The 26,382-nt window shown below is 37.1% G+C and overlaps 1 protein-coding gene across 1 annotated transcript in view; it reads left to right on the forward strand.

Moving 5' to 3' along the window:
- TAF3 (TATA-box binding protein associated factor 3) overlaps positions 1-26,382 on the forward strand; it is a 148,064-nt gene that overhangs the window by 21,153 nt on the left and 100,529 nt on the right. The window contains exon 2 of the mRNA XM_065411969.1: positions 654-896. Within this exon, the coding sequence (XP_065268041.1) occupies positions 654-896 (243 nt within the window). The remainder of the gene's footprint in view (positions 1-653; positions 897-26,382) is intronic.

Genomic DNA, 26,382 nt, shown 5'->3' on the forward strand with positions numbered 1-26,382 from the left:
TGGCATATGTAGCATAAAACACATTCTAAGCATATTTCCATAAAGCCTTATGGGAGGTACCGTCACAGTAGGTACTGGCATACTAGTAGGAGGACATTGGGTTGCTATCTTTGGATGTGGTATTAAACCAAGGTCCTGACCACTTGGCCAGTAAAATTCTCAGAATGCTTTTCACAAGAAAAAAGTGTTAGCCATGGTGTCCTACAGAAATTGCAGCTTGGGGAATTACTTTCTCCTAACCAAAATTCCCCCTTCAGTATGTGTGAAATACAATATTCTTCTCTTCTGACCTAAACTGTTGTGTAGCATTGCATGCTTTTGAGCTATTGCTGTGTCCCCCCCCTCCCCCTCCCCCGCCGCCAAAGTGCTTTTGCCTGGTGGGTGAAGTGAATGCTGTAGTTCATAAAGCACTAGAGCTTCCGTTTGAACAAAAGGCACTACTGTGAATAAGTAATGTATTTAGTTTTAGCCAAATATGTTGCATTTAGCCACATGTAAGCTGCTGTTGGGTTAATAAAAGTTTAAATGATTGATTTTTTTACTTCTGACAAAAGGAAATTTCCTGTGTACTGAATGTGCTTATATTGTTCATTACAAAACAAAGTCAAAGTTCTTCAGACTAGATTCTTACTAAAATTCCTTTTTGTTTACAGATGGCCGTACAGATCCAATTTTGGATGATGTAAGTGAAGCCTTCACACTTATGGGGGTTAACCTGCATGAGCTGGAAGATTACATACACAATATTGAACCTGTCACTTTCCCACATCAAATCCCTTCATTTCCTGTCAGCAAGAACAATGTCCTACAGTTTCCCCAGCCTGGAAGTAAAGATGCAGAAGAGAGGAAAGAGTACATTCCTGATTACATGCCACCTATTGTCTCATCTCAAGAAGGTGGGAAATTAACAATTTTTTTCCTTTTTTTGTTTTCGTTTGTTTGAGTATTTACATATTTGTTTACATTTTCTTTAAGCTGCCCAAGTTGTGCCACCAATAACAGTGGTTTTGTAAAGCACCCATTAGGGCACTGCTCAATAATGAAATACAGTCATGATAATATTAAATCATCATGCAAAATAAAGAGAGCAGTAGTGTGGCTAAAGTTATATTTCTGTTTTCCACTTTTACTGCACTTTGCATCAGAGAACGCTTTGCATTTCTGTAATAATTCTCTATCTGAGGATCTCAGGTCATTAAATAAATTAATGAATTAAGCCTCACAACATCTCTGTCAGGTGACAAAATCGTTCTTTCTCCCTTCAAGCTAATGTTTAAAAAGCTGTTGCCATTTTGAAATGAAGTTAATTTAAAAAACTGAAGTAAAAGTAGTTTCAGGTACTACACTTGCATCTGAGTCTCTCTACTAATTTTTATGGTTTTACAGTCACACTTTTCTATTTTTAAATGCCTTCCTCTCCCCTGTTGAATGAACGATTCATAAAAATGGTAGAGGAAAGTGAAAATGCCTATACAGAAAGTGCAGTGAAATAGACAATTTTTCTGTCAGCTACAGTAATCTTGTGTTAATTATAACAATAATTGAAAGGGGAAAAGGGGAAGGAATTTTTTTTTAATCTCTTCAGGTACAAGAATCTCGGATGTTAACCAACAATAGAAGGTTAAAAAAAAAAAAATCACAGGTGTAACATAAAGTGGCTGTCCTTTAATGACAGTTACAAATAATAACAATATTTTCTAAGTATATGTAGCGCTGTGAATTAGGAAGCGAAATACTAAATAGAACAAAATGCTTGCTGTGAAGAATGAACAGTACAGTTAACAGAATTCTAATGTGGCATTTACTTCTTCTGAAGTAAATAACGTGGGATATACTGTGTATTATACATAATGGCTCACTGAAGAACTTAGTCTATAAGGCCTGAGACACTAAATGTAGGCAGAAAACCCCTACAACATAAAAATGAACAGAAAATGATTTCCCTTTATTGACAACATGAATAAATCCTGTTGCTCTACTGCCACAAATGATGTGCAGAATTGTTGTTCTATTACTGATATTTACAATGCCTAGCACAACAGGGTCCTGGTCCATCACTGGGGCTCTTAAGCACCAGAATAAAACAAATAATAAATAAAAGAATTTTATTATTTGGGTAGCAGGTTTATTTTCTGCTGATTTAACCATAATGTGCTACAATTAAACTATATATTATAAACTATGCAAAGTAGCTGTAAGGAACAGTTTTCTGAAATCAGAAGAATGCCCTAAAAATGTATTTTTCAGGTCTGCAGCCTTCACATTTACTTTCATTTCCTCAAAGGCAGACGTTTTTAGCAATTATTTACACACACGAGAAATATTTTAATATTTCTTGACTTAACGTGACCAAAAGTAAAATTTAAATAGTAGCAAGAAATGTTTTTCAAGGCTTAAAGGGATTAAAATCTCTTAATTGGGAGGCCTGATAAAAGATTTGCTTTTTAAAACATTTTTTTAAAAGAACTCTTCAAAGAGAGCTGAAAAATACAAAGCAAGAGGTAACCATAGCATAGCTGAAAAATAATTGTAAGGACATCCTATAGAATTATGTCAAGATCTTCAAAAGTGAATAGTGATTTTGTGTACTTCAATTTGTGGTTCAATTTGAGACACCTTAAAGGTGCCTGATTTTTCAGATGGTTCTTCACATCTACCATTAAAATTAGGCTACTTTAAAGTGTCTCAAATTAGGCACCCAGAATCACTTGCCACTTTTGTAAATGTTGGTTTTAAAATGTAGTAGAGAGATCAAGTCCAAGAGAGAACTCAATGTAGCTGTTGCGGAATATCAGTATATAGGAAAAGACGTGATGAATATTACAACTCAGTATGGCATTATAGCTAAATATTTATATGGCGGCAATTGTGCTTTTCTTTGTAAGTAATTTCTACATTTTTTTTTTCTCTTGCAAGTTAGATCCAGGAGTTAGATTAGAGCAGTCCTTATAAATATTGTAGGAATCCTTTTAACACCTGAAGCAAGAAGATACTATTTCCCGAGTTGGACAGGAACCAGGAAAACTTCTAATGCCCAAGGCTAGTGTATCAGAGGGACCACAAGCACAGGTTTTTTTAAGTCAATAAAGGAATTGATACAAATTTAAACAAGTATTACGTTGAAAATAACTCTTGTTATAGTTGCTGTACCATACTTAAGTATAGTTTAGGGCATTTTCCTAATACGGTAAATTTGGAATTTTGAATTCAGTGGGATTACATATATGTTATAAAAAAAAAAGTTCATAACTATTTTCAGACCAATTTTTTTGGGGTACATGAAATGGATCAGGAAGATCAGTTCTCAACATCTGGCACTACTTTATTAGCAAATAAAATTTGGAGGTAATTTCCTCTCTGAAATGTTATGGAACTATCCCTCAAAAACATTCTCTTAAGAATCACATCATATAGCAGTTGACTACATTGTCAGCTGATTTTACGTATGTGTAAAACTTCTGTCTTTGTTGACAGTTACATTTAATAGTTTAATGTGTTGAGTGATTTCATGTAGCGACAGAGATATAGCTACATGCAATGATGAAGTGAGGCGATGTGCATGAATCATATGAAACTTGAATATTACTCATTTTAAGGCAGTATTTGAAAACTGTACGGTTACATTTAGTTTGATATTAAGGCCTAGGGCTGAGTTCATTCAGGTTTTGATTAAATTATTTTTATGGATATTCAGATATTAACAATACCACTAAGTATTATGTCATTGTAATTAGTCACTTCTGTCATAATACAAAGTTTAAATTTTTCACATTCATTTTTAGAGAACATTTGCATCAAAAACTGTGTTTAAATATGCACCATGACCAGTAGGTGTTGCTAGCCCACTTCTTAAAACTCAAGTTGCAATTGTTTTCTGTGCCTGCAAATAACATATTGTCACTTTCTTTAGAATCAGTGGTGTGACATACAAGGTATTCAGTTTGTTCAGATAGTTTGCCTGATTACTTAAGTGTTTTGTCAATCTTATTACCAAAAGTCATTAAGACAAATTTTTTGTTCTGTTCTGTTCACATATGCCTCACCCATTAGAAATGCTGGAATTGGAACATGCACTCTTTACGGCTGTGCTTAATAGTAATGTGCCGAGCAGTGAAAAAGCACCCAGATTTTCATGACCTGTCTCTGCCATTTAGTGTTAGCTGTGAGGTTAGTACTTTGGGCCAAATTCTCCTCTGTTTTAACTGAAAGCAGAATGTGGCTCCTTGTATTAAATCTAGAGTACTATGTTTCATTAACTTTGACTAGAAGACTTGGCATATATGTCAAGGGTATAAATTATATGGATCTATGTATAAACACACTTTTCTATAATACAATCTGATTCATCATTACCATGTTTGATGTTGGAGTTTTAGAGGTGTTTTTTACAACTAAAACTTCGGGGAAAATTTTATGCCAGTGTCATGATGTTCACTTTCTGCCTATTTTTAGTTATTCCCTCTTTTGTTTTTACAGAGTTGTTTTAGTGCTGTTGTCACTGTAATGTCATGGTGAACTTGTAAAATAGATTTTTTTTTTTTTTTTTTGAGAAAAAAAATAAATTGGTTGCAAAACATGATGGTCATGCTTTATTTCTCATGCTTTAATGTAGAAGAACACAAACTTTTGCAATAATATCAACCAATTTCTATGAAGTTGGTGTTTCAGTTAAAGTAATAGAGTATAAAGAGAAATTGGTTGAGTATCTAGATTTTTTTAAGTGCCTAAAGGGAATAATAATAATAAATTAGTATTTGTATTGTGTTAGCACCTATAAGCCAGACCCCATTTGTATTAGACACTACAGTGTAGTTCCCCAAAATTTTAAAAAGTTCACCTTTCCCAAAGACTGATTCTACATGTGCCATAGTAATCCTGTTTCTTGGCCAGTTAAAACCCAATTCTAAATTAATATGATTGATACACAATACGTATTTCTTTAAAAATTATGACTCTATATTGTGTCATCTCTTCCCTCCCCTTTTCCCCCTCAGATTTTTTAAGGCACACACAGTAATGCACTCTGTATAGTTCTTGCATTGGGATGAGAGGGGAGAAAATATGTATGCTATTCTTAGGTATGCATTAGTTTTTAACATTCTACTATATTTGCATCAGCTCTAGTTTTTCGGGACATCTTGTTAGTTCTTTAATGATCACGCAGCCTTAATGGTGACCAGTTCATTTGTTGCTTTCTGGAAGCTTGATTGTGCCTGGCTGCTCCAGAGTGGCACGAGGGGAGGATACAGGAAGTTCTGTCCACTGGGCACAATTGCAATCTCCGTGCTTCTTCGTGGTTACCCTGGAGAGAGAGAGAGACAGTTTTAGCTCTTGCTTTGGAATGTTTCTCTGTCTCTGCATCTTGTTCTTCAACCCCTGCCATTAGAGGTTATTTTAAAACAAATGTAATTTGTAGTGGGGGTTAAGTTTTGGAGCCTTTCAGCCTTGATACTGCATATTTAAGAGCTACCTTCATTTTTCTAATCATTGATCCAGGACCAGTTCTGGACACAATTTACTTGTCCTGATTTATTTGTAACTTTGTCTGACATGTCTTGCCTTGGCAGGTCAGAGCTTAAAAATGTCATTCTGATTACAGTCTTGCCTTTCTCCTGCTTTAATGCTGATGTGATATTAGACCCTAATAACCACCAGAAACCTGTGCTTATTACACCTGAAAGCATGGAAACCCAGCTGTCAAATTATATAACTTATTAAACTCTCTCTCTTTGTTTGTAAGATATTAGGTGCTAAAAATCACATTGGAATTGAAGAGAGGTATGGAAAAGCAAAGTGGAAATCAAAATAATATGATTTTCAGGTCTGATGATATCATAGGCCGACTAGTGCTAGAAATGTAATTGTATAAAGCATTAAGCTTCACAGTGGTATAAAGCATTAGTGTCTAGCTCCAGTGATTTGATATATCAGATTTTGAAACTGTCACTGGCCTCTCAGTCTAGCAATGCTTTTTTTGGCTCTTGTCCAGAACTGAATATAGCAAGTCTTGGATCTCAAACTACTGTAATTTCAATCCCTGGTTTCCTCAAGGGTTAAACAAAGCCAATGACTTTTTAAACGGCGTGTGGTGGGATTTATAGATGCTTAAAAAGGAGTATCTGGATATTGACTTTGCCATTTGATAAACTGGGTTTCTCTGTCATTGTTCTTACTTTGTTTGCAGCCTTTCTCCTCTCTTCCACTCCCTGCCATATAATCTTACTAGCTTTATTATATACCCCTACAGTAAACTGCACTTGTGGTTTAAAAGCAGCAATGACATTTTTCAGCAGAACTATTCCAGTATACTAGGCTATGCAAAACACCACCACATATCAACAGCCAGGTACTGTGTAATCAACCAATTTGAAGTATAAACCATTGGTAGAGGATCAACTTGGAACACTTTGCTCCTGGCTACTAGCCATGCCTGGTTGCTGAGTATTGCAAGCTCTGTGTCAAGTTGCTTTAGCAGTCCATGCACTCTAAGTGTCAGACACTGATTGCTTTTGTGCGAATGAGTCTCCATGTATGCATCAGTCTAGCAAGGAAGAAGCAACAGGAGAAACAGACAAAATGAAAAAGGCAGCCAAGCTTAAGAAGCAGACAGAGGAAAGCCATTGGGAAAGAGCCAATAGGAGAGGCAGGTTCAAAGGAAAAGGAGAATATGAGATGGCAACAAAAAAGTACAGAAAATGTGTGGTTTAATTCTTACCCATTAGACAACCATAAAAATAACTCCTCTCTGGAATAATAAAGTTGTCTTCATAATTATAACTATATATCTTTATCTTTCCTTAAGAAACAGTGTCATAACCAAAACATGGTTCCAATGGAAATAATGCAGGAAAAAACAGGAAGATTTAAAAAAAACAGAAATGTAGATTGAGGCCAAATAGACTTTCATCTAAGGATCTTCATTTTGTAAACATCATAGGCAAAAATTCAGTTTAGTGGGCACTGCAGGAAAACTTCACCCATAGCACAAACCCAATCACACAGTTGGGCTGTGTAGACTTGGGGGTGGGGGTTTTTCAAAGGCACACCTAGCAGTTAAGGTAAGTAACTCCCACAGGAAGTCAATGCCTAACTGCATTTTGTACCTTTGAAAATCTCCCTCTGCCTCTGAAGGGAAGTTTGTAATGAGGATTATGGGAGTCAAGGGCAATGTAGGCTCTTTGAATGGCATAGATAGATTTGAAAAAGTCTTCATCTGTACTTGTGATTTTTCAGAAATGCTGTTCATGTTCTTTTCCTCAGCAAATCTAGGTAAAACCGAAGTACAATATCAGAATATACTTAGGATGATAGAGAAACCAACTTCAAAACACTTTTAAAAAAACTGAATTAAAACTAGTTTCAGATTCTTCACTGCCTCTGAATATTTCTGCCAACTTCTGTGTTATAAAAATGGTTTATTAATTTAAAAACATATTTTGCCTCTGTTGTGAAAGACCTGTGCAAACAAAAGAGAACACTATCTCTACAGAATAAATCATGAAACTGAGTATACAAAAATTGCTGTCCCGTCCAAAGAAAAGTGAAAAATGGAGAAAATACTTTTAATTTTTTCAGTTATAGTAGTCTTGCGTTACTTGTAATAATAGTAAGTAAACAGTTTTCAGACAGAAATATTTGTGTTTTTTTAAGTTGACTATGCCCCTTTAAAGCTTAAGTGTGTAGATGAAATTTTTTTCTCAAAGAATTTGTTTTTTTCCAGACTTATTTCAATAACTTGCAACTTGTTAATGTTTCTTGAGGATTCAAAATTAAAATTGCGTACTGTAAAAGTAATGATTCACATGTCATGCCACCTTCTTACAGCAAGTTAATTGACATTGAATTGGAATGAAAGTCCTAAATTGTTTCAATGCATTGTAATGTGCAAATTGCAATTTTGGCCATAATGAAATTATTCTTCGGGGAGAAAATAAGACTTTACGATAAAAGGCCCCCATTGTCTTGGATACTTTAAACACAGAACACTGTCATTATTTTAATTTCCTAGTGTTTGTTTTTCAGTAAAACTTTTGTCACTTGTCATGTGGTATCAGTTTTTCCTTTTGCTGACAATATCCAACTTTGTTTAGAACCCCCAATGCGTTCTACACCGTGTACTGCTGCTACACTTGAGGATTTTATTTCAGCTGGAGCATCAGACACCTTTGTGGCTTAGAAAGCATAAGTTTCAAATTAGGTTATTGTCTGGTAGTTGTATGTTACTGTTCTCAAGCTTCTCAGGCTTTTTTTCCCTCATCCTGCACAGAATATTTTTGGTGACTCCAGGGGGGGAAAATGGAAAATCTAGCCACAGTTTAAAACAGGATAAATGAAAGGTGCAGTTAACCTATTTTAAGGGCTGACCTTGTAATTTCATTATATTTCAGAGTCATTGCGGCATGCTGGACCTTTTCCTTTTCACTCCTAATGCTCTCAATTTTCTCTCCCTTTTTCTCCCCGGGGACCTCCCAAAATATTTAATTCTCTGAAAATGTAGCTGATGCTTCAGCCAGTGGGAATTGCTGCTAAACTACAGATTTATAGCCACTGTGAGAAAAATATCTCTTCTTTGTTAAATAATTACTCCATGTATCTCTTTGTAACCGGGTTGTTTCTGAACAGAAATTGGCAGATTTTATTCTTTTTCAGGACGTGTGTGTTAATGTAATGCTAAAAGACTTCAGCATTATCATGATCTTTTTAAAAACTGTCCACATGACACAAGCCTTCCTCTGGATCTACTAATGAAAGAATTGTTTTCCATACTCATGCCAATGCACAAATTTAATCTTTTTTACATGCTGAAGGATTACTCTCTCTTTGTGGGGTGGAGATCAGTACCACATAAATGTACCTGATTTTGAGAAGTGTGGGACTAGGATTCCCTTGTTACATGAAACATCTTCATGTTGCTGCAGCAGTGACTGTGCTATTTGCATGGGAACTCTTAACAACTAGCTGGAGTGGACAGACTTCTGGTAGGCTTAGGTGTTCATATCATCATATTGTCCAATCTTGATCTATATCTAAACCACAGATTCCACTGGTGCTAACATCAGTGGTGAATTCTAGGACCCATTTTTTCCAGTGTAAACAAGGCTAAAGCGGTTAAATGACTTGTCACATGCCTCTACAAGCAAATCAGTGGCAAATCCTGACTCCCAGTATTTTAATGTCTGACATAAAAAAGTCCTGTTTTAGACATTTGAGTTCTTTGCCTCTTGCCACACTCAGCTACGGTGTGTGTAATAACATTGTAATAACATTGTAATTGGCTATAATTTCAGTGTTCTCTCCGTGTCTTCACTTTGAGTAACCTCAACCTTCCAGTTTTCATCTTTGTGCAAATAAAGAGAATCTTAGTGTGTTGGATAAATCAGAATGGATTAACTAAATTTAATGCATAGACAGTTTCTCCTTAATTATCTCAATGCAGTATGAGAAAGGTGTTGTAGATTCAGTTTGAATAATAGGGAATTTTCAGATTAATAGGCCGAGGGAGACATGACCCCATTTCAGATAACAGGAGATTTTGGATGACTGAAGTTCACATCAAAGTTTATAATTCAGTATTGTTTCTGAATGGTTCATTTTTGTAGTTTATGCTATTAGGCACGCTTATAGGTTTCTGATACCTGAAACTAAATATCTGAATTGGTTTGTTTCTTAAGGATGAGATTAGATGTTTTATAGCTGAGACTGTTGCTTGATTTAATAGGTACACATTTATATCTATATTTTGATTAAAGGCTCAAATAATTTGACTTTTCAATAGCTATAGCATACCTACAGACATACCACTTTGCAGTGTGATATCAGACCTAAGCAACTTGGGCATGGTTGGTACTTAGATCAAGACTCAGGGCTTGTCTACACTACCCGCCGGATCGGCAGGCAGCGATTGATCCAGCGGGGATCGATTTATCTTGTCTAGTATAGATGTGATAAATCGACTACTGAGCACTCTCCCGTCGACTCCGGTACTTCACCAGAATGAGGAGCGCAAGTGGAGTCGACGGGAGAGCGTCAGCTGTCGACTTACCACAGTGAAGACACCGTTATTCACGTAGCTGAAGTTGCGTATCTTAGATCGACCCCGTGCAGTAGTGTAGACAAGCCCTGAAAAACATAGGGCCTCCAGTTGCTGCAGCAGTAATTTACAAATCTTTCTCTTATTATCAAACTGATATCTGGTTTTAGTTGAAGACACTATGAAGTATCATTTTGTATGAAAAGGTAAGCCAAGGTTTGTCCATTTTGTTTTTAATGGTTCTATGGCAGCTAATGTGAGAGTCTTTGTAGCTCCACTGTCCTGGGCAAATTACAATTTGTTACACTCTACATAACCTCCATTTTCCTTGGCAAACTTTTTTGCTCTTTCCTTCTTAAATACACTGGTGGTAAATGGCTGCTGCTTTTCCGTTCTAGAGGGGAGCATATTTCAATAGCAGATGGAGCAATATCTATATATTCATATCAGGGGATGAAAGGTGCTCTTCTTCAAATATTATAAAAGTATTTGTAGCTGTGGGGATGGCACTGCTTTTTTTGTGACTGAGAAGTGTTATTTAACGGAAGTGCCACATAATCCATTTATCCCGTTCAGAATCATGAATAATTGTAGTTCCTCTTACCATCTTTTATGGATTTTATGGACATTCACAGTAGCAAATGAACTTTGCCTTTTGCAATTTTAAATATATATCTTAACTTGCTTAGCTGTACCTAGAAATTCCAGCCTGTGTGGTAGATAACATCAGTGTTCCTGTAGCTATTTTATCTTAAAATGTGTACATTTTTTTTCAAGTTTTTTTTACATATTCATATGCTCCTGGCATATTTAAACATTAACACTTTTTACTTGTGTGTGTGTGCAACACTGATTATGTCTGACAGACACAATTGGGAATAGCATAGAGGAAATAATAGTTCTTGACCAATCAGTAAAACTCAGGAAGTCCCAGTGCCATAGGAAGGGAGAGAAACTCACTTTTCATTTCCTCTTGAGTCCAGTGTGTTCAGATTAACTTTAAAGGAGAGTGAGATGCAGCTCTGAGGATTTGGTCTCGAGTAGAATGTTACCTATGTATGGAGCCCATCTCAGCAGGCGTCTAGTGACCAGCCAAAAAAGTTCTCATAGCTAAGTTGCTGGGGTATCCTATTGCAAATTGAATATGAAACAAGGATAAACTTGGTTTTGCATGAGAAACTTTAAAGCATTCATTAAAGAGGCTTTATTTCTGTTTCAAATATTTTAAAGCCACAAATCTATTGAAGGTGATTTTTGACTAGATTTGACTTGTTTTTTGTATTTTGAGAGAATTTACAGATTTGAGTACTGGTAAAAATCCATAGTTGTAATAGTACTACTTAGTGCTTTACATGTTCAGAGCACTATAGTACACAATCACAATGCTTTTTCAAATTACTTTGCTTGCCCTTTTCTCTCTTTTTTATGTGTATATATGTATATATTTATAGTAGTATATAACAGGTTAAAAGTGTAGTTTTATAAGAAGATTTAAATATGAATCTGTATGGGAGCACCTGTTATCAGTCTGTTTAATGCACTTGTACTGGGATTTTCAAAGGAGCCTAAGGGAATAAGGCACTTACATTCTACTGAAATTCATTAGGATTAGGGCATCTGACTCCTTTGGGTTCCTTTGAAAATTGCAGCCTTAATATTTTTAAGAGCCCTCCACACAGTTATGTTAAATTTCACTGAAGCTATGGCAAGCTGACAAATGAAGGCATTTCAAATTTAAAGTTTAAATTCGGTCGCTGTCTTGCTACCATGAAATTCTTAACTTGCTTAGCTGTACCTAGAAATTGCAGCCTGTGTGGTAGATAACTTGGTTCATGCTGACCCCAAACACAGACAATACCTAAGCACAATGGGTTGATCCTCTTGCCCATCAGTTGAAATGTAGATGATTCCTGGGGAAAATTAAACTACAAGTGTGTGCAAACTAAAGATTTGAAGAGACGCCCTTAATGTTTTACTTTGCAGTTCAGAGCCCTCTCCTTATCAAATGACATTATTTTACTGATTTGTTTCTGCCAAATATTTAAGACCTACTGTGATTCAGGATGAACCCCTGTATTTCTCCAAAAACTCAGGGGAATCCTACTTTTTCTCCGATTTAAAGAGAGACCCCCTCCAGAGACATCCACACCCACACCCCCCCAAAATAAAAGCATGAGTAGAGCCCTAAGCAGGTAACTTCTCTTAAAGGGACATTAAAATAGCAGATAGATGAACTAATGCCCTCCCTTGCCATATGCATTAATCACTATATTTATTTATTGGTGGGGTGGGAGGGGGAAGATAACGGGCAAGAGTTCCTGACATAAAACAGTCTGTATTTAATAAAACTTGAGTTTGTGTGAGGAAGAGGTCAGTTACTATATTATAACTGAACAGAGTACTTCGCTATCCTAACAGCTCGGTCACCTAAAAACTGGTTGACACCACTCTGTTAAAAAAACAACAACTAGGGCTGTCAATTAATCACAGTTTTAAATGCACTGTTAAACAATAGAATATTAATTGAAATTTATTAAATATTTTGGATTTTTTCCTACATTTTCTCATATATTGTATTCTGTGTTGTAATTGAAATCAAAGTGTATATTATTTTTATTACGAATATTTGCACTGTAAAAATGATAAACAAAAGAAATTGTATTTTTCAATTCACCTCATACAAGTACTGTCGTGTAATCTTTGTCGTGAAAGTACAATTTACAAATGTTGATATTTTTTTGTTACATAACTGCATTCAAAAACAAAACAATGTAAAACTTCAGAGCCTACAAGTCCACTCGGTCCTACTTCTTGTTCAGCCAGTTGCTAAAGACAAACAAGTTGGTTTACATTTACAGGAGATAATGCTGCCTTCTTCTTATTTATAATGTCACCAGAAAGTGAGAACAGGCATTTGCATGGCTCTTTTGTAGCTGGCATTGCAAGGTATTTATGTGCCAGATACGCTAAACATTCGTATGCTCCTTCATGCTTTGGCCATCATTCCAGAGGACATGATTCCATGCTGATGATGCTCGTTAAAAAAAAAAAAAAGCGTTAATTAAATTTGTGACCCAACTCCTTGGGGGAGAATTGTACATCCCCTGCTCTGTTTTACCTGCTTTCTGCCATATATTTCATGTTATAGCAGTCTTGGATGATGACCCACCACATGTTGTTCATTTTAAGAACACTTTCACTGAAGATTTCACAAAACGCAAAGAAAGTACCGATGTGCGATTTCTAAAGATAGCTACAGCACTCGACTCAAGGTTTAAGAATCTGAAGTGCCATCCAAAATCCGAGCGGGACAAGGTGTAGAGCATGCTTTCAGAAGTCTTAAAAGAGAAATACTCTGGTGTGGAAACTACAGAACCCAAACCACCTAAAAAGAAACTCAACCTTCTGCTGGTGGCATCTGACTCAGATAATGAAAATGAACATGTGTCGGTCCACACTGTTTTGGATCGTTATCAAGCAGAACTAGTCATCAGCACGGACGCCTTATCCCCTGGAATGGTGGTTGAAACATGAAGGGACATATGAATCTTTAGTGCATCTGGCACGTAAATATCTTGCGATTCTGGCTAGAACAGTGCCATGAGAAGCCTGTTCTCAGTGTCAGGCGACATTGTAAACAAGAACCGGGCAGTATTATCTCCTGCAAATGTAAACAAACTTATTTGTCTGAGCAATTGGCTTAACAAGAAGTAGGACTGAGTGGACTTGCAGGCTCTAAAAGTTTATTTTATTTTTGAATGCAGTGGTTTTTTTTTTACATCATTCTACATTTGTAAGTTCAACTTTCATGATAAAGAGATTGCACTACAGTACTTGTATTAGGTGAATTGAAAAATACTATTTGTTTTTTTTTTACAGTGCAAATACTTGTAATCAAAAATAAATATAAAGAGAGCACTGTACACTTTGTATTCTGTGTTGCAATTGAAATCAGTGTATTTGAAAATGTAGAAAACATCCAAAAATATTTAAATAAATGGTATTCTATTATTGTTTTTTAATTGCGCGATTAATCACCATTTTTTTTTAATCGCTCGACAGCCCTAAACAAAACAAAACAAAACAATTAAAATGCCTCCATTGTGTAGTGTAAAAAGAATGTAAAAAGAAATTTGGCATAAACCTTCCTACTCTATTAAATTTAAACCGAACTTCTGATCAGTGCAAATAAACTTTTAACTGCAGTATTTTATCAGTTTAGCCTTTACTTTGGAGGCTTTATCTATATGCTCCCGTGCTCTGTAGCTGTGCCACCTTCGGCCAAGATCTTGTCAGATTATGAGCTAAGCAGGATAAGACAGGGCAATTCTTGTACAGAAGACATGCAGGGAAGAATTCCAGTGCTGCAGGAGGTAGTGTTGATTAGTGGGTAGTACTCTTCTTTGTGAGAAGCAAGGTGAGCTGTTGACTGACTGTTTTAAACAAAATGAAAACCGTAAGTTCTTACCTCTTGTGGTTACTAAAGGCGCCATGACACATTTTTCAGGAGTAATGTGTTAAACTGGAATTTATCCAGGAAGATTAAGTAAAGAATTCGGCCTGCTAAAATATCCCTACCAGTTTCAAATTCATAGAGTATTTTTTAAAACTATCCAGTATTGTCGTGTGCTGTTAAACAGTCGCTGCATCCTCCCACTGAGGTGGCTGCATTTCAGCAGTGACTGAAGTGATTCTTAGTTGGGAGCCATGTTCTGCCCATCAAATGTGTGCAACAGGCCTTTTTGACTTAACGCGAATAATGCACTTGTCTCCCAGGGTAGCATTTGTCCTGTATTTATAAAGCGTTTGGGATAAAAGTAGCTATATAAATGGAAGATTCTGTTGTATGCTCTCTTGAGTGGGGACATAGCTCAGGCAGAGGATTCCAACCCACAGGCAAGTCACATATTTGAGAACAAGAGAACTGTACCTGATACACAGATGCTGCTCATGTTCTGAAAAGAGAACTGCAAATAAACAACATCAGTGTTGATTCTTTAACCTAAACACAGCTTTCTTCCTTTCACTAACGTACATCCAAAGGTTATTTTCTGGCACTGTGCAGATACCAGTTCCCATACAGTATTTTATCAGTGTATTCATATGAAGTGCTCAAATGTCTTGATGATGAGTGCAGTACAAATTCCAAGGTAGATGCATACATATTTATAGAGTAGTCTGGCATGCGGGAAGGAGGCGTGGTGTGGGAAGACCTGGAAGGTGATGCCAGGAGAGGATTATGTGTGATCAAAGGGATACACATTGAGGTTGAATAACTTACAGTATCAACTTTGTAAAATTGAATTTAGATCTATAGTCCCCAGTAAAATGGTTAGCATTTGGTCTAGTTTTGCAATGCAATGATACCCATGTGCTTTTATACTGAGAAGTCATAATATGTGGTAGCTACTGGGCTTATCTAAATGGAAAACCCCTTCCAGCTTGAGGACAATTTAGCAACTTTCTTATTATATCAAAAAAAGCACATTATACATGACACATGTACAAAAACTCAAAGGGCCATGTATTCTGCTAAAACTTTTGGAGTTACCCAGCATGTACATTAATCTCCTGAGTGTTCATTGCTCTAAGCTTTCATCCAGAGGAAAGGAAGTCAGGACTGGAAGACTTCTGTATTCTGCCATCCCACCTGAAAGAACTGGTTTCTTTTTTCAAAGCAATCTGCCTAGAAGTACTTGTGTATCATTCTAATCTATACATTTTTTTCAACCTTCCAGAATCTCTAGCTTCCTGACTACATGGAAAATAAATGAATGCTTTTTCATTTCTCAGTGTTAAAGAACTGAAGAGGTTTCTGCTATAGTCTAATTTATTAGCAGACATATTCTGAATGTGATGCATCTTTGCTCCAACTACCTTTAATTTTGTTTAAAGAAATAAAATACATTGAACACAGAAGAAGTGGGTTTTTTACCCACGAAAACTTATGCCCAAAATAATCGGTTAGTCTTTAAGGTGCCACCGGACTCCTTGTTGTTTTTATTGGACACATTAAAACGGTGAGGACACTTTAATCATCAGAAATACTTATACTGTAGTACAGTAATACTGTGGTGCACAGAATGACTTTCTGCTTCCTCTTCCGTGTTGGCCATTCCAGTATCTAGCAAAGGAAATTTGGGCTAGTTTGATCACCAAATATTGTGACTCACAAAACAGTGAAATTAATACAGTTTGCAGCTCATACCTTTCAGACATTAGATACCAAATGTAATATATTTACATCCTAATGGATGGAAAATTATAAATGCACTATTCATAAAGATTTACTCTAGATTTTTTTCAGTGTTCTTCTATTCCAGAGCACATTAGAATAATTTCATGGTTATCCTTTGCTTGTCAAGGATTTAAATTTCTTTAATCTTCTAGATCTACTTTGACTCGAATTGCTATACAACACAGTACCTTTGGTGTGTTTATGCTGCATCACGGTTGAAATTTGAATTCCATAAAATTTAAGAAATTTAGGGTTGTTTCTCACAAACTTTTACTCAGTTTCTTGTGGGTATGCATTATTTATAGTAGGGTCTCTTTTCCTATGTTGTAAGATTATACAGCTAAGTAATCTGATACTATTTGGTAAACAGTATATTAGAAAAGAACTGCACTTTCTCTGTAATCTTAGATGCATGTAGCATTTTGCATTGCTTCATGTTTGGTGACTAAGAAATGGATATGCATGAATGGGAAGAATTAAGATTAAAGTGAGCATCTTACCTAAAATGTTCTAACTTTATTGCTACTCAGTCTCAATGCTGCATTAATATGGTGGTTTATTTAAAAAAATGTATTTAATAAAAATATGCTTATTTATTTCAATGTTTGTGTTATATAAGCTAAACAGGTTTTCTTCATTCCACAAAATTTCACCTTTGGTTTGAGGACAACCATGATGTATCTCCAAAGGTAATGGCTTATTATCCCTCAAACTAAGGTGTTTAGAATGGAAGTGCCATTGTAACAATAACGATAAGAAAAACACCCAATACACAGGTGCATGACATTTCAGACTGCTCCACAGAGTGAAGATCACAAGTAACTGTAGTGATGTTACTTCTCTTGGAAGTAGTAGTAGTTGGCAATGGCTGGCAGGAATTTCTGTTAAGAAGTAGGAAACTTCTCTATTTCTTTTATGAGGAATGAAGACAGAGATTGAAGCAGTGTATGAAACTGCTATCACAAATACGACCAGGGTGTCCAGCCGCTTTTCCCCAGTGGGGTCCATGTCCTGAGCCATTAAAGAATGGCCGCTGTGTTACTAGTTGCTGTTGCTCTTACTAATGTTCTAGGGGAGGAAAAAACCCAATCAAGGGAAGGATTACCCTTGTTAGCGATGAATCTGTTCTGCCATTAAATTGAACGAGAACGTCTGTAGCCAAAAGCAGCAGGGCAGTAATGAGGCCTGTGAATGACAATTTTTTCCACAGATTCCTTTTTTGTGCCCTCTAGATCAGCGTTTCTCAAATGCGGACACTCTGGCCGCATGCAGCCACCCTGGATTTTTCTTGCGGCCGAAGCCTCCTGGGCAGTGATTTTGTGGGGGTGGAGGGGTGGGGGCAAAGCAGCGGCCTCTTCCCCCAGGGCTGCCAGCAATGGTTGGGCCCTGCCCGCCTCTGGAGACACAAAAGCTGGAGGAACAGACAGCCAGTGAGTTCACCACCTTCCCTCCGCTGGTGGGGTCAGGCTCCAGCCCTGGGGTGGTGGGTGGCAGGCTCCAGCCACGGGACTTCAGGCTCTGTTCCCCGGCTGTATGGTGGCGGGCTCTGGCCCTAAGGTCACCACTCCTAGTCCTCACTGCCTCCCCAGTGCTACTGCTGCCTCCATATCCGCCTCCATATCCACCTCTCCATCCAGGGTTTAATTTGTCCCCAGGCTTGCCAGGGCTGAGTAAGTCTGCTGTGAAAAGTGTTATTTGTATGTTTGTTAATATCACTTTTCACAGCAGACTTAGTAACTAAGAAGTCTTTAAAAAAGGCAACCAAAAGAGCAAAAGACACAATAAGAAAAAAGATAAGAACATGCAAAGCACCTTATTTGTGTTTCTATTCTGTTTAGGTTCAGTAAAAAATAGACAACTGTACATTATTTTTATTAGTCTGCAAAAAAAAAATCCTACATAAATAAATTACAATGATTTGGACATGTGTATATGCATATTTATTTGCTTTTCCTAAAGTTAATTAAGTATTTTAGGAAAAATTGTCAGAGTGGCCACCAGCAAGAGTTGGTTGCCACACTCTGAGGCCACCAAAAAAAAATTGTTCTGAGAACCCCTGCCAGATGCCCCAACTAAGTAGGCATCTGGCTCTGCCGTACTTAGTTTTTGAGACCAGATGAAATTAAGTATATTCACACTAATACAGCCATGGTCTTCAAGAATCAAGATGATACTTTTTCAGTTGCAACTTTTTGAGAATCACATAACTTACTCATTTCAAGTTGCACTTTTACACATGCTACATCACTGGTTTTGCATTGCTGGCTTTTACCTGTTTTACAAACCACTGCAACAAGGGACAAGTTGAAAAACTGATGGTCACTGCTGAGCAGTGAGGAAGAGAGTTTCCAACTCTTGAAAGTGTATAAAATGTTCTATACATTAGCTAAAAAAAACCCTCCAGATCTGAAAGATTCAGGTCCAAACCATTTCACTTTCCTCAAATACAATGTATAGCAAAGATTCACAGCAACACACCTCAGTGCAAGCCTTAAGCTAAGGGAAGTTACAGCTTATGAATGTTGAGCATGCAGTTTCAAGCATCTACAATTTTCTTTGTTTTTAAACACGATTCTTTCAAACACCACAAAGGCACCAGTTCACATTCACAACTACATGCAAGGCAATTTTGATGTTTTAAAACCGTTTTGGTTTAGCAAAATGCAATTAAAAGCATCAGAGAAATGTGGGGGGAAATATTATGCCCATTTAACTTGAATGGCTGAATTTTTATGCCAGTTCTTTCACGCACAAATTGCACTTCTGGGCAGAGGCAAGTCACATGGAATTTTAGCTCCAAAAGGTAAGCTTTTTTTTTTTTCCTGAGAAAGTTATAAACATCTAAAGATAGAGGTCTAAAATAGAAGTAGCATCTCAGCCTTAACTGTAGTGTCAGCATCACATTGCTAACAGTTTGGAGAGACAAAGTAGGTTAAATAGTAGGTGGTCAGATAGTATCGTCTCCATCTTTTCTTAAAACATTGCTTCACTTTTAATGCAAAAGCAAACATATATATTTCTACCTACCTAATAGAGGAACACTGAACCAAGTTAACCTTGACAGTTTCTATGATGGAAAATTCCCTTTAACTTTAAATTATAAAATCTCAGAAGTTAGCTACAATAGGACAATTGGGTCATCTTGTCTATCACCTGTCTGTGTAGAGTTGTTCCTTACAGTATATTTTTGAGTTCTGAGCCAATCTTGTTTTAAATGTCCCAAGTGATGGGGTTTCTACTAGGGCTGTGAAGCGATTAAAAAAATTAATTAATCGCGCTGTTAAACAATAATAGAATACAATTTATTTAAATAGTTTGGATGTTTTCTACATTTTCAAATACACCTCTACCCCGATATAACGCTGTCCTCGGGAGCCAAAAAATCTTACCGCGTTATAGGTGAAACCGCGTTATATTGAACTTGCTTTGATCCGCGGGAGGGCGCAGCCCTGCTGCCCCGGAGCGCTGCTTTACCACGTTATATCTGAATTCGTGTTTTATCGGATCGCGTTATATCGGGGTAGAGATGTGTATTGATTTCAATTATAATACAGAATTACAACACTGTAATTAAGAAGAGGGCAGCGTTATCTCCCGTAAATGTAAACAAACTTGTTTGAGCAATTGGCTGAACAAGAAGTAGGATTGAGTGGACTTCTAGGCTCTAAAGTTCTACATTGTTTTATTTTTGAATGCAGTTATGTAACAAAAAAACTACATTTGTAAGTTGCACTTTTATGATAGAGATTGCACTGTAGCACTTATATGAGGTGAATTGAAAAATACTATTTCTTTTATTTATCATTTTTACAATGCAAATATTTGTAATAAAAAATAATATAAGGTGAGCACTGTACACTTCGTATTCTGTGTTGTAATTGAAATCGATATATTGAAAAATGTACAAAACATCCAAAAACATTTAATAAATTTCAGTTGGTATTCTATTGTTTAACAGTGCGATTAATCGTGATTAATTTTTTTGAGTTAATCGCGTGAGTTAACTGCGATTAATCGACAGTCCTAGTTTCTACCACTGCCATTGAGGAAACTTTTTAACAATCTAATACAACTTTGTCAGGAAGCATTTCATAACAGCCTTGATTTTTCATCCATTTACCCCTAGTTACATTCCTTTGAATCACAATAAATAATTTAAATCCTTGCTTGGTGTTTACGCTGTTCAGATTTTGTAGGTATAGAGTAAAATTTTCAAAAGCGCGTAAGTGACTTAGGAGTTTACGCCCCACTTTCCAAAGTGACTTGTAGGTTTTGTCTGTACTAAAATGTTTTGCTGGCATAGCTATACTGGCAAACCCTCAAGGTGTAGCCACAGCTTATACCAGCATAAAAGTTCTTTTGCCGGTATAGCATACATCAATTCCCTGGGTCACTAAGTTATAGCAACAAAAGCACTTCTTTGCTGGTGTGAGTGTGTCTACACTACTGTTTATACCAGCACAGCTATGTCAGTAAAACAACACCACCACACACACCCCCAACCAACATAGCTATGCTGGTATATGTTTTAAGTGTAGACCAGGCTTTAGGAGCCAAAATCCAATTGACTTTCAGCAAGACTTAATCTACACTACAGAGTTTTGCCGTCATAGCTATGTTGGCCAGGAATGTGAAAAAAAATCACCCCTCCTAGTCAGCGTAGCCATGCCAGCAAAATCCCATTCTAGGTGCAACTATGCCAACAGAAGAGTGCTTCTGTCAGCCTGGCTAATGTTTCTTGAGGAGATGGGGTAGCTATGCCGGCAGATCTCCTGTTGGCTTATGCTGTGTCTCCACTAGGTGGCTCTGCCAGCATAGTAATGCAGCCAAAGACTCTGTAGTGTAGACAAGCCCTTCGTTACTTTTGGAAATGGGACTTAGGTAACTAAGTCACTTGGCACTTTTGAAATCTTTACATATATACACACACTCTCCTCCTCATCCCAACCCTTACATGTAATTACTTAGCTAAATTTTAGCCATTTTAATCTTTGCTCATAAACCAGTCCCTTCAGCATATTGATAATTTCTCTTGCTCTTTGTTGAACTTCCAATTCGTCCTGTTTTTAGGATTGAGGTGTCCAAAACTAAATACAGTATTCAATGTTTGGTGGTGTAACTATACATAAGGAGGACTGTTCTTCTGCCATACAATCCAGTCGAAAACTGTATTGACCTTTTTTTGCTGCCATTTCACACTGCAAACATGTCCAGTTTGCTGTCATCACCGTTAAGTCTTTCAGATTCTGCTTCCTAATTGAAAGGATCCATTGAATCCATTTGATATTTTTCTCCCACCAAGGGATTAGTTTGCATTTTTCTAAATTTAATCTTTTTGTTACTTCCTAACTGTATTTCTAGTATCTGTAGGTCCTGTGTTCTCACTAGTATTTGCACCATCACTCAGTTTAATGTCCTCACCAGGTTTTTTTAATGTGATCAACTCTCCTTCCAGGACATTAATCAAGTTAAGAACAGGCCTAATCTCAATCCCTATGGCACCTTATTAGACACTTTCCCTCCACTTGTTCACTGATGTTTCTTGTTACCTTTTTCACCATATTGCTCTTCACCAAGTTTCACTGTATTTTATCCAAGGCAATTTGAATTATATTTGCAAATAAGATTCTGTGAAACTATCAAATGCTGATCTATCTGAATTACATTTCCATTCATCTACTATCTCTGTAATTCTGTCCCTCCCCACCCCAAAAAGCTATCGAGTTTGTCTATTTGTTCCATCTACCCCCCCACACACACACCTTTTAATTGCTCATCTTCTAAATGTTTTTTTTTCTCCTAATATTCCATTGTTTTATTAGGGATTGAAGTTGCTTATTAAGGTAATTATTACTAGTATCACTTTCTTGTTTGGAAGGTCATTTCCTGGCACAGGTTTCTTTTAGACTCCCTGATAGTATCCATTTAGTTACTTCCTATATGAAGTAGCCTGAGTATTTAATCAACTCTCACCATAGACTTGAGACAAGGATTACCCCAAGCAGTAAGACTGTAAGCGATTCAAATGCCCTCCTTTCTGATGTCAGAACGACTCCATCCATAATATACTAGGTTTTCTTGGACAATGTGTCTTCAATATCTGTATCCTGAACTACTACCACAATGTTTATAATTCTAGCATTTGTTAATACTATTTACAGTGCCAGAACACACACCATAGCAAATGTGAAATAAAAATGCAATGTGCTGAACCTACATGACCAAGGCTAGTAGATTTGTTCCTGCTGTTGGAAAGCTTTGAAATGTAACGATAATCTTAAGCAAATGTAAGCAGATGTAGGTAGAAACTCTAACTGACTAGCTCAGAAGAGCAGTATAAAAACATAAGATTGATGGATAGATAGGGTGCTCTTTGGTTGCAGTGTATATCCCCAGGCCCATGCTATAGGTTCATCTTCTCAAGACCATGACTTACAGGCCTGAAATGAATGAAGCTTTTCTCTTCCTCTGCCTGGCCAACTGGAATGCTATTGGCTCACTTCAAAAATACCGTGACTAATAAGCACAAATAAATTTGGGAGGGAGCTGAACAGCTTGTGACCATATGCTTTTGAGGCAATGCACCCTAGCCTCAATAAACTATGTTTCTCCTATGAATGTTGATAATGACTTCCACTTTGTTCCAACTTTCTGGAAGACTACCATTGGGCATGTGGCTAGGACCAGCTGTTGATGATAGCTACTGTGGAGGTGTGGCTGCAACCCATTACCACAACTACACCCAAATGGTTCTCTTTCCAGAACAGTTTCCAAGTGGTTTTCAACCTTCCAGTGAAAGAGTCCTGGAAGCTTCAAACTTTCATCCACATAAAGTAGGAAATGAAATTGGATCTTAAGGAAAAATCATGTTATTTATGGTATCTCATTGGCATTTTTTCCCAATCCCTTACTACTTTTGTAGCGTCTGTCTTCTGACGCGGTGTTTCCTGGTCAGCTGAAGATGGACGGTGGGGTGGGTTTTTTTGTTGTTTTTTACCCTATTCCTGTTTGGGCTTTGTGAGGAGTACAGGAATATCCTCAGGCCTTAAAACGCTGCGCCACTGTAGCACATCAGTGAAGATGCTGCCTGTGTCAATGGGATCAGTTCTTCTGTCAGCATAGGTAATCCACCTCTCTGAGAGGTGATAGCTAGGTCGATGGGAGAATTTGCTGTTAAGTCAATGGTAAACTGCAATTTTCTTTTGTAGCAAGTTAGAGATCTGCCAAGGAGTCGGAATTACTAGTGATTGTCCCCTACTTGACAATGAGGATCAGTGCTTACACACCTGTGACCATAGTTTTCACAATGCTCCTAATCAATTTCCCACAAAAGAGCAGAGCAGGAATCAGACCTTGGGTGTTCCTGGAACAGGAGTAGCAGAGGAGAATGCCTTAAAAATATTTGAGATCCCATTTATTTAACAACAAAACAAACAAAAACCTAAGCATACAGTAAGCATACTTGAAAAAAAGGAGGTTGAGTCACAATCATTTAAGGAATCAAGTAGACTGGGTTTTTTTATATCAACTGACTTGATTTGCCATTCTCAGAAGACACTTAAATCCAGATTACCTAATGGTAAGAGCAAATTTACCATGGAACCGTATGCTACAGAGAGGTCATAGAGGCACCATCAATAGAAATGTTCAAAAGGAGATCAGATAACACTGGGGAAATAATGCAGGAGGTTGGACATGACCTTCTGAGGTTCATTTCATTTTTAATGTGTATGGTTCTATGAACATTCTGCAGAAACTTTTCAGGTTTAGAGAAATTTCTTATCGTACCTCTCTATGCACTTTTCTGGAGTAGCAGCATTATGAGAAGACCTGTGTAATGGGTAGATTTTTGTTCGCCTGTTTAGCTTGTCTTTGTGGAAATAATGCAGATCTTTTGTATTCTCTGCAACTGTATGGATAATCTTCCCTATGTACTGTGCTAACGCTACCGAAACTCCTTAGCTGTATACATAAAGTTTGGCAAATCTACCAAACAAAGCTAACAAACTGGAACAACTTTTTGCTCCCAGTCTGAAATAGCCTTGGTTTGCTGACCTTCAAGGCACTCTATAAACTGCATATATTTATGTGGGTTGCAGGCTTCTCTGACTTGGAGGGGAATTTTGTGTTCTGCTGGCTGTTTAATTTTATTTCTGTTTTTTAATTCATAGCAGGAGTGTCTGTAGCATTGGATAGGCAGTCCTTTTTATTTTTGTATACAAATCTAAAGGAAGAAGTAACAAAATGAGTAAATAAAAGGACAAGCAAGAGAAACCAAAAAGCAGGATTATTCCCCATGGAGGAACCTGTCTGTAACCAAGTCTGGTGTGAACACATCCTATTTTCCCCCTTCAGATACTTTGTTCTCCATCATGTTTCTGATTCTATCTTGTTTTCTCCTCTCTCAGAAATCAAGTTGAAGGGGGGACTGTGCACCTGATATAGTCCTGCCAATTTGAGTGTGGTGCCCTATCCCAATCTATACTGAGGGAGTTGAGCTCTGAAATGGGAACTTTTCCAGCGGGTGGGAGAGTCCCACGTACGATTAGCCAATTCACTTGGAAAAAACGTGTACTGTCTCTCCTAGTTTAAGGAATACTCAGGTGACATGTTAAGATGCAAAAATCAAAGTTCCTCTTACAGATGAAGAGCTTGTTCCTTTTCATTGTGCCTTTCTTGGGTTTTATGAGTTCAATATAATCCAATAAAATAAGTTTAAATATCCCAATGAATGCGTGTGTGTAGACTAATATATATCTTTAAAGAATGGATTGTTGTCCTCTCTCCCCTCAGTTGAAATACATCCCTGCCATTAATTTTTATAGGAGTGACCCATGCTAAATACATGTACATTTTCCTTCATTAGTGCTCTGGTGATAATGCCTTTAAAATAATAATGAAGTTTTGAAAATATTTTCAAAAAAAGAACAGGAGTACTTGTGGCACCTTAGAGACTAACAAATTTATTTGAGCATAAGCTTTCGTGGGCTACAGCCCACTTCTTCAGACAGTCGGCAATCATAAATCTATCAAATCAGATCTAAGACCCTATCTACTGATTTTTATATTGAAAATACAGCTATAGAAAACTGACATTAGGATTTGTATGAATACACAGCTAAACGCCACAAGCAAATGCACTGTAGAAAAATATCTGTGCTAATTACTTTAGTCTAAATTCACTACTGATATCAACACAAAAATCTTTTTTCACAAAATTCTGCATCTAGAGCATTGTCAACTCCAATTATTCAAAAATTGAGTTGTCCCTCTTCTCCCCCCCCTCCCCATTATGATACTTTTGAAAATAATTTGGGGTTCCTCTTTGCCTTCTCATTTTTGAGCCTTAGGTTACTCTTTGGTCGTGTAGTCCAGCTTTTATCCACAATGAGTGCTAGAAACTTTCATTGAAAAATAATAAGTTTGAAATTCTCATGACTCATGAGCTGGAGCTTTAAGAAAAATGCCAAATATTGCAAGACTTGCTATGAAATCATGAGAGTTGGCAACACTGCTGTGCCATAAAGAGGAACCCTGACACAGACTTGCCCTGTACATCTTTGTTATTTGAGCACTATTGGTAAAGTTACTATTTATTTGATCATCTCTTCCCCTTCCAATGAATTAGGGTGGATGTTCGAGAGCGAATTATGTCTTTAGCTAAGTTTTTCCTTTGCTGCTTATGTAATCTTGAAAATTTAGGGCCAGGCCTTTTAAAAAAAAGATCTCAAATAACATCCACGATCTTGTGTGCAACTTTTTGTACATCCAATAACCTAAACTGGTGCAAGTATATGATGATAAATTTTCCCAATTTGCACAGGCAGTGGTAGTAGTTGCTTGTGAAAAATGGCAGGTCACTCCCTGCGTTTCCCTACCTTGTTACTTTAGTTTTCTCTCTTCTCCTGGTTCTCTAGTTTCACTCCTCCTTCCTCCTGGCTATTCTGAGTGACAGAAGGACTTGGGAGAGGAGAGCAGTAATGGTGTTTAAAGGGAGACCACTCACCTGCAGGAGTGGAGGAAATACTGCAGTCACAGAGTTCAATACAGAGCTTCCTCCTCTCTTAAAGACAGTGCTGACGCTAGGTGATTGTCATGACCAGGACATGGGCAG

Source organism: Emys orbicularis, chromosome 1 (genome assembly GCF_028017835.1).
Source record: "Emys orbicularis isolate rEmyOrb1 chromosome 1, rEmyOrb1.hap1, whole genome shotgun sequence".
NCBI classification, from domain to species: Eukaryota; Metazoa; Chordata; order Testudines; family Emydidae; genus Emys; species Emys orbicularis.